This window comes from Heliangelus exortis, chromosome 2, assembly GCF_036169615.1.
Source record: "Heliangelus exortis chromosome 2, bHelExo1.hap1, whole genome shotgun sequence".
Taxonomy (NCBI): Eukaryota; Metazoa; Chordata; class Aves; order Apodiformes; family Trochilidae; genus Heliangelus; species Heliangelus exortis.
The window spans coordinates 108392119-108408806 of record NC_092423.1 but is presented as its reverse complement, the minus strand read 5'-3'; the positions used below and the strand labels follow the sequence as shown (position 1 = coordinate 108408806).

The following is a 16688-nucleotide window of genomic DNA, read 5'->3' as shown; positions in this document are numbered from 1 at the left end:
CTGTTCAGCTGCTTATTGTTCCACTTTCATTTTCATTCTGACAAAGTGTATCCCTCAGCAAGGCACTGTCAGAGTTTTTTCTCATGAATTGTAAGAAAGATTGTTTTTCTTCTCCTATTGTGGCTTGCTTATGGATGCTTGAGAATGATGTCTTACTAAATTCTATGATCTTGCTCAGGATCTTTCATTGAGAAGGAAGTTCGCACAGAAATCACTGGCTTCTGGATGGGATCTCTACCTTGTGCTTTCACCTGTGTTATGCTGTAGCATTTTGTGAATTTCTTAAAGTTCTTGGTGTTCTTAAAGAAATTCTTCTTCTCTACGTTAATCCATAAGAAAAATAATTTAAAAAATATATTACTTCCTCTCTCTCTCAAGAACTGATATTAATGAGAATTCCTTTATATTCATGAAGTGAATTCATATTCATCACCAGTTTCGCTTTTTTTTTTTTTAGGTCTATCTCTTAGACTTGTCATGTTTAGACTGTAGAAAACTGACAACTGAAAAAAGACAGTAGACATACTGAGGATGTGTGGCATTTCATTATTACAAAAAAATAGTAAATGTTAGAAATAATCAAATGGGGTTGACTTGATGCAGTAAGTACCTTTCCTTATGATTTCTGCCATGTTCTGGATCTCCTCACTGCATTTGGTTTGAAGCTGTACCTTACAGTATCTTTTCATAGTTATGCCATTTTTTTCTATGTGCATCCCAATGCAAGGGCAAGACCTTAAACTGCCATTTATAAACAGACTCTTTCTTTTGTTTAAGCAGAAGGAAACACTCCTTCCTAAGCACTACTGTAATACAAAGCTGTAGCAGTATCAAGAGCAAAGTGTTTGTATGTATTGGAGAGCAGAGGCAAGTCATAAATGCTTTTCATCTCCTGAGGACAAGTTTAGGTGTGTCAGAGAGCAAGAGTCACACCGTGCCTGAAGATAGTTCCTAGGTTAGATCTCAGTCTTGTTCATCCCAGTTCCTTCTGCCCTACTGCCAGCTCTAGTAAGAAATAACCAAGCTCTACATCTTTTTCTGCTTCTGTCACTTGGTTGTGCCAGTTGGCTGTTCTGAGAGATGTTTTAATCAGCTGCAACTGTGCACATGTTGATTGAGGTGTTTTAAATGTGTCAAGTGGCTTGGAGTGCTTATGTATTTTGAATGAGCAATTTTGATGGAGGCTGGTTTGCAGAAGGCAGCATGTTTTCTGGTATCTGCCTCCTTACCCATTTTCAGGATAGGTATCCAGCCTCTTTCTTTAAGTTTTACCTTCAATAGTGAGGAAGCTTTTCAGTCTTTCAGGCCTTTTGTGGCTGGACATGTCATAAACATTTTGAGGAGGATGAGGGTCTGTGGGTGCAGAGGTGCATTGCTTATCTTGATTAATAAGCTCGGAAGTGTTAGGAAAATTATCACAAGAACAGTTGAATGAAGATCAACAAATATTAATAAAATAGATTGGCTTTGCACTATGCTCCAAATTCCATTGATTGGTCACTTTCCTTTCCAAGCATCTCACCCTTGTTTGACAGTGGTTAGCATATGTAAATCCAGTGGGGAATATGGCTGGAAAAAGACTAAGCCACTTTCTGACAATCTTTGACCTTTTGCATTAGATCTCACGTATCATTTTTAAAACATAAATTCTAAAAACAGTTTCCCTAAGGCTCTCAAACATTCCACCCCCTCCCGCAGAACAATTCAGTGAATACTCATGTGATTTTTGAGAATTGCCCTTTAAATCTGTCTCAGATGCCTTTTGCTTTTTAATAACTTTTGCAAGCATAGGCAATTTTGGAAAAGGGAGTGTCAGAAGAATTTATATTTTTACAACTATTCTCTAAAAATGCAAAAAGTTAGCTTTGTAAAAAGCATAGTATTTGGAAAAAAGAATGAAAACTAAACAAAGAAAAATTACTGATCGTAAATAATCCTCTACATGCTGTGAGACAGGAAAAGACAGGAATACAATTTTGACATTTGTTTTACTTCTTAATTAAATTTAGAGGAAAAACAGTCTCCTCCAAAATGGCAATAAGTTCTGATGTAGAAAAAACCACTTTTATTACAGAAAAATAAGATGAATCTGGGATAGAAGAATGTTGACCCTGATTATTTGTAGGCTGGAAATCTGAAAAAGTCAATTTCTTTTGCATGATTCTGATTTCCACTGAGATCTTTGCTGTAATGGTACTTCATTGGCTGGTTTATGCCAGTAGCTTAAGGATAGGGAGACAGTTCAGTGTATTTGTTTAGGGGAAAGAGGAAATAATTTAAAATCAGGCTCAGTTTTTCCTAATCCTCTGTAGTTTTTCTACTAAGCTGTTTGCTATTGGAGTGTGCAATCCAATCCCCACATAACTCAGATGAGTTAATTCAGCATGAAGATTCCTGGGATTCTCTGTCATTGTTATACCATATAAATTTGGGGTAGAGGTAACCTTACCTAAGTTTGTGAGAGAAATTAGGTGATTTGGGTTCCCTCAGCAATGATTGAAGCTCTTAGATGAATCAGTCCAGAGAGATTCATCCTGAGCTCTCTCATGAGTCAACTTCTGGAGATAACCTGTCTCTTCAATGAAACAAAAAAGAAGCTTATATTACTAGTTTAGACAAAATATTAGAGTTTTGGGTGGATGAAGGCAGGTGGATGTTCTTACTGTTCTTCACAAAATTCATTTTAAATTTCCACTGGCCCCACCGAAACTGCTCTCTTGAGTGAGTAGAGCAGGACTTGGCCCCGTATGTAGGCACAGCAGCAACAGCAGCAGATGGGTGGTTGATTGAAATTTGTCACTTGGACAGGAATATGGATATGTTAAGATGCATGTGTATGTATTTAGATGTATATGTATGTATATATATATATATAGGTGCTGTCATAATCAAGGTACAACATGCAATGTTTCAATTAAATGTACTATAAAACTGAAAACTTAAAAAAGCAATGTGGACATCACTGAATATTTTAAGAAGCCTCTTCTGCCTTTTGAGAAAATGTTTCTAGTCATTCCTTTGAATTTTTTAGTATGTGTTACAGTTATTTATTACAAGACTGTGAGACTGAGCAAAGCATACCAAAACCCAGACTGAAATGCAGTGCTGCAAGCCTGAAATGCCAGTCCTGCTGTTCACATTTTGCTGTTCTGTACTCACTAACAATTATAGAAGTATATCCAATAGAGAGCAGTGCTGCACTTCAGTCTGCAAATTTAAAAATACTCTGTGGAAAGGTTTCTGAATCCTTTGTAACTGTGTGGACATTTCTGTGTCGTACATTTCACTGCATTGCACTGAGGGGAAGATCTCTTTCAAAGCTAATGCATACCCTGTCTTGTGAAGAATTTTAGATGTTTTCTATGAGAAAATGCTTTTTAGGTATTATGTACCGTTATAAGTATATTGGGTATTTTAATACATTTTGTCAAATCTTAATAAGTTATCGTGATAGAGTTGTGGAATATTTGAAATACTTCCTTTTGGAAATGAACTGGTCTTATGGTAACTGAGATAAAAGCTGACATTTAGGAGAGTCCTGGGGAATATCACATAGTTAGGAGCCCAGCATGCAAAGTGCTGAGTGTACTTCTGGAAAAAATCATTTACTGTCAGTGAGGCATCTTAGGCATTCATCTTCGCCTGTGGATGCCAAATCACTTTGGAAAATTTGGAACTGTTTTTTTTTTTTTTTTTTTTTCAAGTTTGAGCAATAGTTAAATATTTTCTCACACACTGATACTAGAGTTCATAGATTTGTATTAGGCTCTCTATGAACGAAATAGAGTAACTTGTATGTTTTGAGCTTGCAACTGCTATTTATGGGAAGATCTCTTTTCAGTGTTAACTGTCCTAAATTAGAAGGTAGCATTTATGTACAAATTCAGGTTATAAAGTCTGGCATTTTTACAGGTGTGCATGTGTGGCCATTATCTGACATAATAGCTGTATTTTTTAGAATTGAGTCAGACAGGTGTATGTAATATATGTAAGAGTATCCAGACCGAGCTTCTATATGACAATTTCAGCTTTTATTTGTAAATGAATGCTGGATCTCACAAAATAATGCCAAAGTAGTAACTTCAGGGACAGCAGATCTCTAACCACAGGAGGACAGCACATACAGCAGATTGCAAACTTATTTTTGGTGAATATGCTGCTCCTAGTGGCTTAGAATAAAATATAATCCATCTATTATATCAGTAATTGCAAGTTTTATACAAAAAATTTACATTTGAAATTAAAACTTAACAGTTTTTTAGATTTTATATAGAAATACAGGAACTGTGTGATTATGCCAAAAAAGGTATTTTATGTTTCCCATTAAATTACTGCGAAAGTAGCTCACTTTAAACAGAAGATACGATACTGTGTACAGCTGTTGTACTGCAAATGGGTGTTTTATAGCATATTGAAAGTGCTAGTCTGCTTTATGTTAAGGAATAAGAGATTGTCCAAACAGAGGTAATGTCTAGAGAATCTGGGGCAAGGATTTCTGATTTTGATTTCTAAAAAATCAGCAACCTTGCAGGATTACGCCATAATTCCAGAAAGGCTTGGTTTAAGACACTTGGACTGCTGAGAGCCAGACTTGAAGACCACCAGGACTGTCATTAGCTTTAATGTTCCTCAAAGCAGACCAACAGTTATTTGACTGCAAAAAAATATCTGCTAATTTGATATTCCATCCAGAAATTTGCAGAAGTGTATCTGTCAATAATTTGTACGCTCTTCAGAAAGAGATGAGGGGATAATTGTGCAACATCTTCATATAAATTCACACCAAAATGATTTCTTATAAAACTACAAAAAACAAACACAAAAACCAAAAGTTCCTGTCCAATATGGTGGCTAAGTGTGGTTGTTGCCTTGTTGCCATTTACAGGCTCTTTGGTGGCCTGAAGGATCAGGTTTAAGTCACCTTGGAATGCAGTTTCAAATAGGAGTGGACTGGAGGTGGTTGGTCATCTCCCTTGTACTACTGGAAGAATGTCAACCACTTCTTAAAAGTCAGTCACTTCAAAAAAGCCAGAGGCACCTGCATGTACATGAAATCAGGTGTTCCTTGGTCAAGATGCTCCTTGCCTGTTAAAGGCTGAACATTGGTTGTGTGTCAGCTGAAGAGATTTACAAGAACAAAAATCTGTGTGTATTGAAAACGTGGCTGCTGTTCTAGGACAGTCACAAGCAGCATCAATTTTCCAAGTACACAGGAAGGAATTCTCTGTACTGCTGCTGTGTGATGGGCAGAGGCACACAGTCTTCTCAGAATGTTTGTATGAAGCTGTTTATCAGATTCCCTCTGAGTTTTATTCATCTCTCCACCTGAAGTTTGTATAACATTTTCACATACCTCTTTTCTGTCTGATATTGGTTAAAAGTTGCAAAAATATTACTTTGCCTTCTAGCTTTGCTATATGAATCACTTGTTTTTGAAAACTAATGTTTAGAGGCTTACTTCTTTTCTGTAGTTTTACACATGGGTAGTTCCAATGTTTTTTCCTGGTTTACATGACTGTGAAATAAAAGAAAAAACAGACTGGGTCTGTGAATGTTATGTGTTGAATAACAGTAGGTGTTTTCTGACAGTTATAGGTGGTTGGGAATTTTTTGAGAACACCTTTTTTTTCTTTTTCTTTTTTTTTTTTTTTTTTTTTTTTCTCTTCAACAAATGCTTGTCAAAGTTTTTCTGTTTTGACATAATCCTGTAAAATTAAACCTGGTTTCTTGCTAGTGGGCAGATTGTGGACCCACAGATTGTAGGGAAAACCTGGGAGCCCTTAGAAATAAGGACTGCTTGGCTCCTTTGTTTCCTGCCATAGTCCCAAACATTCAGGAACCAGCATCCATCTCCCAGCACAGCAGAGGGAAGCCTGGGAACCTAGAAAATGTTGATTTGGCTGAGATCTGCAGGCTTCCTTCTGCAGAATTGAATGATGTTGCTTTTGCCACGTTTCCAAAGGCCTTTGTGTCTCACCCTCGGATAGGGAGTTGAGAAATGTTCAGGACTGACTTGCTTGAGCTTTTTATAGAAGTGGTTTTATAGCTGGCAGCCGTGACAGAGATCATCAATAATCATAAGTATAGAAGTAAGGAAGTTAAACTACACCAGGAGAGGCCTTGGAGCTTAGAAGATGGGGCTATTAATTCAGTTTATTTAAAAACATTTTTTTTTAAAGTAGTTATTTCAAAGCAATTTTTCCTCTTTGGCAAGGCTTTTCAAAATTGATCTTTTTGACATTTCAAAGAAATGGCATTTCGTGGGACAGGAAAGCCTCTTTTTAAAAAGGTCTACATTTTGTGACAGAGGACTGAGTTCATCTTCTCAATCAAAGCCAGACCAGTGCTCTGCCTGGGTTAAATTGATAGAGCCCAAACCTTAATCAGATTATTTTTCTCCTGTGCTTTGTCACAGTATTTTCCTTCCCGGGTGACTTCATTACGTTCCCACTAAAGTTCACTCTAGATAGCTCGTGTCATGAACATACATACAGGGAGGAGTGAGAGAAATTATGGGTTAACACATATTTCAAGAGGAAGATAACTCCATTACCTGGAGATTTCCTCCTTTTTTGCAGGTCCTAACTTTGAGTTCAAATTTCAACAGTGGACACATAACCACTGCACTCCTTTTCAGAGAAAAACACATGAGTACTAGACTTTTACAGTAACACCTTTTTTATTTTATAAAACATTCCAGTGAACCTATTCTCTCCCATAAAATGGGGAATCTTGGGTTCATTTTACTTTTGTGGCCAGAACATTAGGGTTTTTTGCTCATATGTCACCTTCTAAAAATCTTCGAAGTATTTGTTTCAAATTGAAGACCTGAGCTGGAGAAATTAACCCTGTGTTTACTCACCATTTTTCAAGAACATCATTGTGTGGTCACTGCTACAGGACCCCACTGACACTTCAATGCAAACAAAACCTTGAACATATATAAAACAGTGTCATGTACTGTGATACTCTGCCACCAAATACAGGAAAGGGTTTAGTGATGCAATAGTGAATTCAAAGCAACATCACCGTTGTAGGGAGGCAGAATAATAAATACAGCACTTGGTCAATAAAAACCTTCCACAGAGACTCACTCCTTCCTCTGGAGCTCTGAGGAAGATGTCTGCTTGTACTCTAGTGTTGACTTCAGGAATGCCACCAGGATTTAACATCAGTGTCCCTCATCTCTTAGATGGATTTGTTTTCAAAACTGGAAACAAAAATTGTAGTATTGCAGCTTCTTCTTGTCTTTCTCACACAGCTGTTGCACTGATGCCAGGGAGCTGCTTCTTGTATTACTGGGGAGCAGTAAACCTGTATCACTACTCAGGGAGACCCATAAATCTCTGTCTGTGTTTAAAAGCTTCTGGTCAGCTTCTGGTCCCAAACAAACTGTGGTCCCAAGCATTAGAGAAAGTGCAGTGTCAGATAAGTGAAAATTGGCATTCTGCAGAACACATCCAAAGTTAATAGATGGACTTTAATTTTTAAAGGTAAAAGTGAAATATGAGTGATGGTTGGCTTCTCTGTTTCTGGAATGTTATGAAACCCATCAGTTGAGACAATATAATCTATACTAAGGCTGTCTAAGAACTGAATGGGAATACATCAAAACTTGTTTCCAAAACTCACTGACATTTCATAGAAGGTTCATACTTACGCTTTTGGAAGCAAGAAAGTATAACTCTTAAAAAACCCAAATAAACAAAAAAAAAACCACCCCAAAAAGCCCCAACAAAAAACAAAAAACCACCCTCAGAATCCCACACATGTAGGCAGTTCCCATATAAATTTAAAATACTTCTGAGTTCAAGGAAGCTTAGAAAATTTATAGAAGTTCAGAACCTGGTTCAATAAACTGTAGTCTCTGGAGTGACTTCATATGTATGTCGGTATCTGTGTAATTATCCCCATTTTTAAATTTTCTTGGTAGTTCAGATATGTCTGAATTACTCAGTATCTATCTCAGTAGTATCTCAGTATTATCTCAGTAATGTGAAAGATCAGTTTTATTGTGACCTTATTTCATACATATTGTTTTGCTTGTAATTCCAAAAAAAAGGGGGTGTCAATATTATTTTTAATGAAATGATAGGGAGGATCATACTGGAGCTCATAACCAACAATTGAGCTACAAAGAGATCATCATTCCCTTGTTTTGTGAGGATTCATTCCATGTTTAGCCTAAAACATGTAAATGCTATGAAATTAATAATCAGGGATTTTGAATTAGAAAATGAACCATATATAGTTGAACCACAAAACATGTATACTGTTGGACAGCTGGCACTATCAAAAGCAAAACCCACATTTTTTTTTTTAAAGTCATTTAAAATCATATCAGTCATGTTGCAGCAAGAAATGTAAATATTCATATACTACGGATTGAGACTGCTCTGATATATTCTGACAATCTGTTCTGTTTTGAGTGATGTTTCAGCCCTGTCACTTGGGGGTTTTTTGGTTTCGGTTGTTGCTTTTCTTTCAGTTTGTTTTTGGTGTTCTTTTTTTTTTTTTTTTTTTTTTTTATGAATACTACTCATCTCTGTCACATGCTGTACAGGATAAAAAGCCTTTCAGTTTTCCTAACAAGAACCAGACAGCCAGGGTGCTGCTGGAATGCAGAGAATATGCCACTGTCTGTTCAAAGTACAGCTTAATGAGCCAGACTAAACACGTTGGACAATAGAGCTGTGGGGGGGAAAGGGCTTCTCATGGATCTATGGATCAGCTGCAGCGTTAACATCTAACTAGCTTCATTTTTTTTCATCTTTACAAGTTCCATTTCCCCGTTTTGTTGATCTAAACTACATTTCAATGAGCGGACTTCCCTGCCTAGGTGACGGTATCGCCTGCTTTGGAAAAAAAAAAAAAAAAAAAAAAAAAAAAAGGATGTTGTGGATTATGCGAGAAATAATTTCTGTCTTTCTTTTTTCTCTCATAGTCACGACCTATTCCCTCACACCTTACTTCAGCAGTTGCAGAGAGTATCCTGGCTTCTGCCTGTGAGAGTGAAAGCAGAAATGCTGCAAAAAGGATGCGGTTGGATAGACAGCAGGTACTGTGTTGCTTGGGGGTCTCCCATGTCCCTGTTTATGGATGCACTGGACTTGTCTGCATAGGATGCCCTGCAGAAGGGTAGTGCAATCCCTGATACCATTCTTGCTAGCAAAAAGAATTGAAATACAAAGGCTGTAGTTCTCTAAATGAATACTCAAGCTTGTCTTTGTCTGTATTTACATAAGCTGTGTAAAGGTGTGTAGTATATTTATAAATTCCAGATGGATAAAGCTAGGTATTTGCTTTCTGATGGTTGTAGATATTGAGGGCACAATATGTAAGCCAGAGACTAGAATTAAAAGGAACAAATCATACAGTATATATAGTTTGCATAAATAATGGAAATGATGCATGTATCCATGAGTTTGTGTGTTTATCTGTGCACATATTCTCTTTCAAAACCTGTATGCATTTGTAAATGCAACATATTTACATATATAGTGTAAGTCTAAGTTTCTGAAAATATCTGTTTGCCTGAAACAGGAAAGTTATGGTAATATGTAGCAAAATACTGTCAATTAAATTATTAGCGAGTTTTTAAAGCTCATCTCACTACTTTTTTTTTTTTGCCTTATGTGATTCTTCACCTATTGTAGTGCATGTCAGGATTTCATTATTTTTAAATTGCTGAGAATTGCATGTTTTCTTTCGTTTTTTAAAAATCAAACTGGTAGCTTATTCCAGGGTTTGATTATTCAGTTGTTGCTCCACAGATTTGTCTAACATATCTCTGCAGTGAATGTCTAACATTCTTACTACAAAGATTATTATGCTCTTTTTCAAATCAGTAAAATCTTAGCAATATCTCAGTTGTTCCAAAATATGCCTCTGCCATGGTAGATGGAACATTTTTTTAAAGAACATTTTCCTTTTATACATAGTCTGTTGACTTCTTTCAGTTTGTTCCTTGACTGAATAAAGGATTCCTCCCACTGTCCCTAAAACACTGATAGTTTAGGATCTGAGAGTAGATACTGCTGTGCCTTTTTGATGTTTTTTTGCTTGTTTGTTTGGTTGTTTTTTGCTTGTAGTTGCATTAATGTGGTGCATTTGCCTTAAGGTATACAAATCATGTGGGATGTTAAGACATTGCCATGTTAAGTATGGCTTAGTTTAGAAGTAATACTCATTCAGACTGTGCAGGTTTTATATTATCTCATTTGTTCTCTGATGTTTCATTAACATTTAAAAGCATGAACAAAAAACTACAAAGTAAATGTGCTTACCCCAAGGAAAAGACTTGTGCAAACATCTGATAATTTCATTGCCCCAAACCGATGGCTCAGTTCCTTGGTCCAGCCAGAGTGAGGCAGATTTAAATGAGAATTCCTTAATACTCTCTAGGGCTCCAGAGAGCTTTGGAAACAAAAACAATTTTAAAACTGTAGACAGAACTGAAGAAGTATAGAACTAGGATACTTTTTTTTCTTTTATTTGTAGCATTACTGTCACAGAAAGATTTGGTAGCAGCTATCATTGAGGAAAGAGGTATTTCTCTACTTTTCATTACAAAATTCAAAATCTTTAGGCAGAATGGCTCCAGACTGCTCATCTTAATTACAAATGTGATGTTAAAGTAGCAAAGCTGCCTACAAAAAACAGTTGTTGGGTTCTGCTTCCCTCAGCTCCATCCTCTTTTTGGCAGTGAGTTCTGGGAACACTGTGGATGTAGTTGCCATTTGATTCAGCAAGCAGTAAATTAGCTGACTTGAGGTAGCTTTGGTGCTTGAAAAACTTTTTGTGAATTTAGGATAGATTGGCTGAATAGTTTTGTCCGGAAGAAATTATGGGTAAATGTGTTAGGTAGCTTCATAAAACTTCATTAAGATATTTAAGTCATTAGAGAAGTAGAAAACCTTGGCTCTAACCCCAGTTCTACTGAAATGTAATTATTTATTCCAAGTATGTGGGATTGACAAAGTAAACTGAGAGCAAAGCTTTCCAGGATATTTGTGAGTGGGGTATTTAAGACATAGATCTGTGCTCAGTTCTTAAGCCAAGATAGGAACTGTCCCTGTAGGCTCACATCCAGGCAGAGTGCCTTATAAGTAAAAACTTATTTTTTCCTCTTACTTATTTTTAAAAATAATAATAATAATAATCTTTTCTTACATATATCCAAAGTGAAATAATTTCATGGGATTTTTTTTTCTCAGAATAATGTTGAAGAAGTTCAGCATGTCATTTTTACTGTTCCATAGCTCTAAAACCCAACAAAATAAAGAAGACTTGTTTCTTGAAATATGTCTCTACTTTTCCTTTTCAAACGTAAATTTCAAAAACTGGGCATTATACCAAAGGGTGGATTTAGGTTTTGAAGACCCTTCAGTCCAAATCTGGGAGGAGTAAAGAGGAATTAAGATTTGGATAATGATAACTACCACTTAATAAATTAAATCAAGAGATCTTCTTATGGAGGACAAGCATTAGATAGCCCTGGACAGTAGATTGTTAAGAGGATTTGTAAGAACACTCACTCAGGACTTCCCCTCAGAGCTGAATGGAAGCACTGCATTAAAGCTGCTTTATTCTTGCACTCACTCAGCACAGTGAAGATCTGCCTGTTATTCTCCAGAGGGCTGATGTGCCTCAAATGGAGATGTAATTTGCATTCCTACCACCACCTTTTTCAGCTTATTACCCACAAAACGTGAATATATTAAGAACACAGTGAGTATTATGCCCAAATCTGAAGCTAAGACAATACTTCAGCAGCTTCCTTAAATCCCTTCTTGTCTTGTTTATGCTCTTTCCTCGTCTTCTTACCTCCTTTTTACCTCCTCATAACGCTGAGCAGGGAGTTCGAAGCACGTTACATGTTAGATCCCTAATGTAAGTCTGTACTTTGGTAAAATAACATGAATTTCCAAACTAAATATGGCTTGCTTACAGTGTTAATTTTAACAGTGGTTTGATGAAAAAACATCTCAATTATTGCAGCAAAATGAACCAGCTTAAAAGTCAGATCCATGGAAACTTCTAAGTGCTCAATTTTTCTTTAACAGATAGACTGTTGGCCATGCTCATGACTATTACCTATTTATTTCACAAGTGTTAAGCATAGAGGGTTGTCTTTATATACTTGTAATCCTATCTACAGAATCATTATTCCTTCAAAAGAAACCTCTCATACTGCATCTTATGAATGGTTTTCTGATAGCTGCAGTGCTTAGTAAAGCCCTGATTTAGTGATATTGTTAAGTCTACTGAAGTTAAGTCTGAAGCAGGACAAAGCTTTCATTCTACCTATATGCCTCAAATTCCACACACAGGATCTTTGTCTTTCCTAACTCAGTTTTAAAAACAAGTTAATAAAAACAGTCTCATTGGTATCAATTGCTTATTTTTAAAAAGACTTTTTTTCATGGCAATCATTTCTTTCATAATAGGGAACTCCATGGGACCTTGTCTGTCAGGAAATGAGTACCTCCCCATGAAACTATAACAATAAAAGCATTGTCAGTTTCTAAGACTTCTCTGTAAGGAGTAGAAATGTGTTTATTAGGTCATAGTAGTTTGGACTATAATGCTTTGGCTGTCTGACCATGTTAGATGTTACTCAAGTGCTCTCTTTAACTTCAGTGCATTTTCGTTATCTTAAGGTCAAGCTCTTTTGGTTGGCCTGTAGCTTAAGTGCCAAGAAGTTATGCATTTGATACATATTACCAGAATGAAGAGATCTGTCATTCCTATTTTTTAATTCTGACTGATACTATAAAAATAACTTTTTCCCTTGCATAAATGTTATACAGTCATATATTGACACTGTGTAGGTTTCCTGCTACTACTGCCAAATGGTGAAATGCTCATACCACTGGGCTGGATTTGGTTATCTTTCTACAGGCCAGATCAGGCAGTGGGTATATCTTGCTCTTCAGATCTTCTCTGATGAGTCTGAATACTGAAAAAGGGTAATGCTAGTCTTGAGTTTTGAGGACTTTTTTTCATCACATTTGATTTTAAAAATGTGGAAACATTAATTGGATTGACCTATGACCTGCTACAGTCAAAATTAGAAGAGGCATTATCTGCAGCCTTAAGATTTCTGTCCTTCTGAGTGATACCTTGGGATGCTCTCCTGATATAATCCTTCAAGATGCTTATTACGTCTCTAGAAATATTCACCATAAAGCAGATGCACTGAAGTGGAGATGAGAGACTGGGATGCTTGTCTTGCGGGCTGCCACTGCCCACATCAAGATGTCTCTTGATGAGACATCAAGCTTTGTTTGTTGTCAGTCACAGAAATGGAAGTTTAAGAGGGTGTTGTCAGTCTCTGCTTCTTCTGAACAGGTATGAGCATGGAGTAGTTTTTCTAAAAACTCATCATAAAACAGCATGGACGACTATTTGGCTATGGTACTTTGTTGAAAGTGGAGGTGGATTAGTCATGTTCCTGCTCTTTTTGAAATCAAAAAGACCAACCAAAATTCTTCAAGGGAAAATCTGAGAGGAAGTAGTAGTTTAGATACACCACTCTGCGACAGAACTGTCCTCTTTATTTTTACTGAGTAAGATGTAATGGTGAAATTTTCCTTTAGAAAAATGTAAGAATGATACTAGGAAAAAATTGCCCTCACCCCTACTTGAACACAAGTGTTTCTTACAACAGCTGCCTTTGTTTCATTGTTTTGATGTTTAGAATTAATTCTTTTTGTATACTATCATGTTGCAAAATGTATGAATGAGTGTTTTTTTTCTAATTGAAATAAGAAGACTTTGGCAATAAAGACAAAATGTGAACACCTGGGAGTGAGGAGGGAGGATGAATATAAGAAAGCAGGAAAAGAAGTGAATCACAGAATACTGTGTCTGTGGAAGTGTGTGAACCTTCTTATGGAAATGTTTTGCTGAGTTGGCCAGATCAGTTAGAAAACTGATGCAGCTTCATTAGCACCGTGTTTTGTGCTACTTAGGAATCTGGACCTTTAATAGTTCATTACAATATTCAAAGATAGGAGACGGTAGTGGTCACATATGACAGCAAACTAGTGGAGTGGATTCTCTCCTGGGCTCAGTTCATATTCTTTTAGCAGTTTGAGCTCCATTTCAGTGATTAGTGTCATTGAAGTTCTACCATAGCATGCTGAGTTTTTGGGATAGGTGAAGGAGTGAGATAGATACACCTCTTTCATCCTTATGCCCAAAGTAATCAAACATGCAATGCCCAAAGAAATTAGACATAGAATGTATGATTCTTTTGTAGCTACACTGTAAATGATAAATAATACCCAAAGGGAGCTTAGGCTCAGAGGAAAATGGGAGTTACCTTATGTATCTCGCATCCTAACAAAGGCATTTCTCAGCTAGATGTGGTGCTTTTTAAATTGTTAGGTCGTTCACAGTGTGCTTTCCAGTCAGTATTTTATAGAATATACATGACATGAAAAAGGTTCTCTGCGTTTTAATTTTTTTTTAATGTGAATTTAAAGGGTATAGTTTCTTTGCAAAGACTAGTTGAAAATAATGACAGGCAACTGTATAGCCTGACAAAGGTGTTGTCCACATAGCCTTCACTAAACAGAGATCAGAATAATTCTTTTCTTGTAAAGTTCACCATTTAGTTTTGTTTACTTCAACTATTTTTTATAACTATATACTAGGAAATACAATGAAAGTATTAGGATCCATGTGTGCATGGGAGACAATTTCTCTTTCGTTGAAAATAACTGTGATATTCAGACTGATTTTAATTCTTCACATGATCATATTTGGAGATGGCTGCAAGACAACTTCACAGTTGCAAGTTTCAGAAGCATTACTTACTCCATCTCTATCTTTGCTTCATTCTCTGCTAGACATCTCAAAAAAGTTCCCTCAGTATAAACATTAAGTGTCTATTTTTTAAATCATAAGGTTAAAAGGTATGATCTAAGATTAGGAGAAATAAGGTTAGGATAAATATGCATGTTATATGCCTGACTCTTGTGGGAGCTACCAGTTTGTTTAATTATAAAAGCTAAGCTAAATTTAAACTTTTTTTGATTATTTGAGATTTTCAAGTTGATAAGAGCAAGTCTGTGCACTGTGCACAGCCTATCATACACTATGATGCTATGAACTAGTTCTTTCTGGTAAACACTGAATCCATTTTCTAAGAAACCTCTCTTTTCATTCTGTGTTTTGTAACCAGGCAAATTAAATGGCAGTATTTTCATTCCACTCATGGTGGAGTGAAAGACAATATCTAACCCCCAAAGAAGAGAAGGTTTAATAATCCCAGGTTTACACCAAAACATAAACGAACCTAAATTTGCAAAGACAATTTAAATACATTCTTCACCATCATTCTTATTTGGGAGGTAAAAGGAAGGCAAAAAAAGTTTAAAGTGCTATAGGAGCACATGAATAGGCTTTTTAGAATATTGCAGCGTTTAACAATGTTAACAATATTGGGTTTAGCTGTTAGAATGGGAATGGGTGGCTATTAGGTTACCAACGAAGCAATTATGTCCTAGACACATGTGCTGGGACCTGACCTGACATTTGCCTTTGGATAGTTGTCATAACAGCAACTTGAATAGAGCAGCTTGATACAGATGCTGGTTGCAGACAGGAGACAGGTTCTGTGCTAATGCAGTACAGCTGACTATTAATAAAAGTGCACATGTACTGCCATTTGGAAATCACCACTACTGTGTTTCCTTCCATTTATATCTAATCCCTAAGTTTTCATTTTTAAGAAAACTGAGGTTTGTAAGGTGACATTAATGATCTGTCTCCATGCAATTTATGCATGTAACAAGGAAGATGACCTAAATAAAGACTCCTCAAGCACAGTGTTATTTAAAAAAACCCAAGAAAACAAAACAAACAAACAGAAAAGCTTGCTGATGTGGACCAGGAGCAGTTTGTACCTCAGTTAAGAAGGAAGGAAATTACTTGTGGACAAACTACAGGTAGCTGTAGTACTGTTTTGGAAGAAACTAATTAAAAATCTGAATTTCTGTGAAGGCATGGATCTTCGTTTCAGGATCACTGTATCTGGCTTTCAGCACTGTGGGAGGAAGAGGCCCGTGTTTGAGGACAGAGAATTTGTTTTTTCAGCTGTGCCATTAATGCACAGCTTCTAAATCTTGACACAGCAGTGAATTCCTGTATTTGTGCCTCTCTGTGTATGTTGTTCTCTTTCCTGATCAATACATACTGCAGCTCCTAGGAGAAAGGAAGAAAAAAATTGTAGGGCTCTTTAATGCTCTCTCTATTCTGTTCTTTATATTGTCTGCTTCTGTATCAAGGGCAGATTTGGACAATATTGGTTCTAGTAAAGGGAGTTATGCAAAAATATCTTCCAATGGATGCTGGAGAATCCCCTGCTGAGGCAGTGCTTATGTGGCAGAAAGCTTCAAATTCAGACTGAGCACAAAGCAGCAGTTTCATTTCAGGGAGAGGGAGTCTTTGCCACAGCTATTCAGTATGCAGGAAGGGCATATCAACCATACCTCCTTGTTAGAGGTAGAGAAGAAAGCATTTTCCTGAATGGAGAAAGGAGTTTGCTTCCTCTTGGCTTTCATGGAGCCTAATTTATTCTAGAAGGTGGGAAAGAAAAGGCACTTCATCCATGCTGACCACAAGTGGTAGCAGTGCAGAGTGATGGGGCCATGTCCTCTCTCAGCTGTATATTTACT

At 36.6% G+C, this 16688-nt stretch overlaps 1 protein-coding gene across 2 annotated transcripts in view; it reads left to right on the top strand.

The window, feature by feature from the left end:
• The window catches only part of NOL4 (nucleolar protein 4), a 187319-nt gene that overhangs the window by 144020 nt on the left and 26611 nt on the right, over positions 1-16688 (top strand). For both annotated transcript variants that reach the window (XM_071737453.1, XM_071737452.1), the window contains one exon: positions 8945-9058. In XM_071737453.1, the coding sequence (XP_071593554.1) occupies positions 8945-9058 (114 nt within the window). The remainder of the gene's footprint in view (positions 1-8944; positions 9059-16688) is intronic.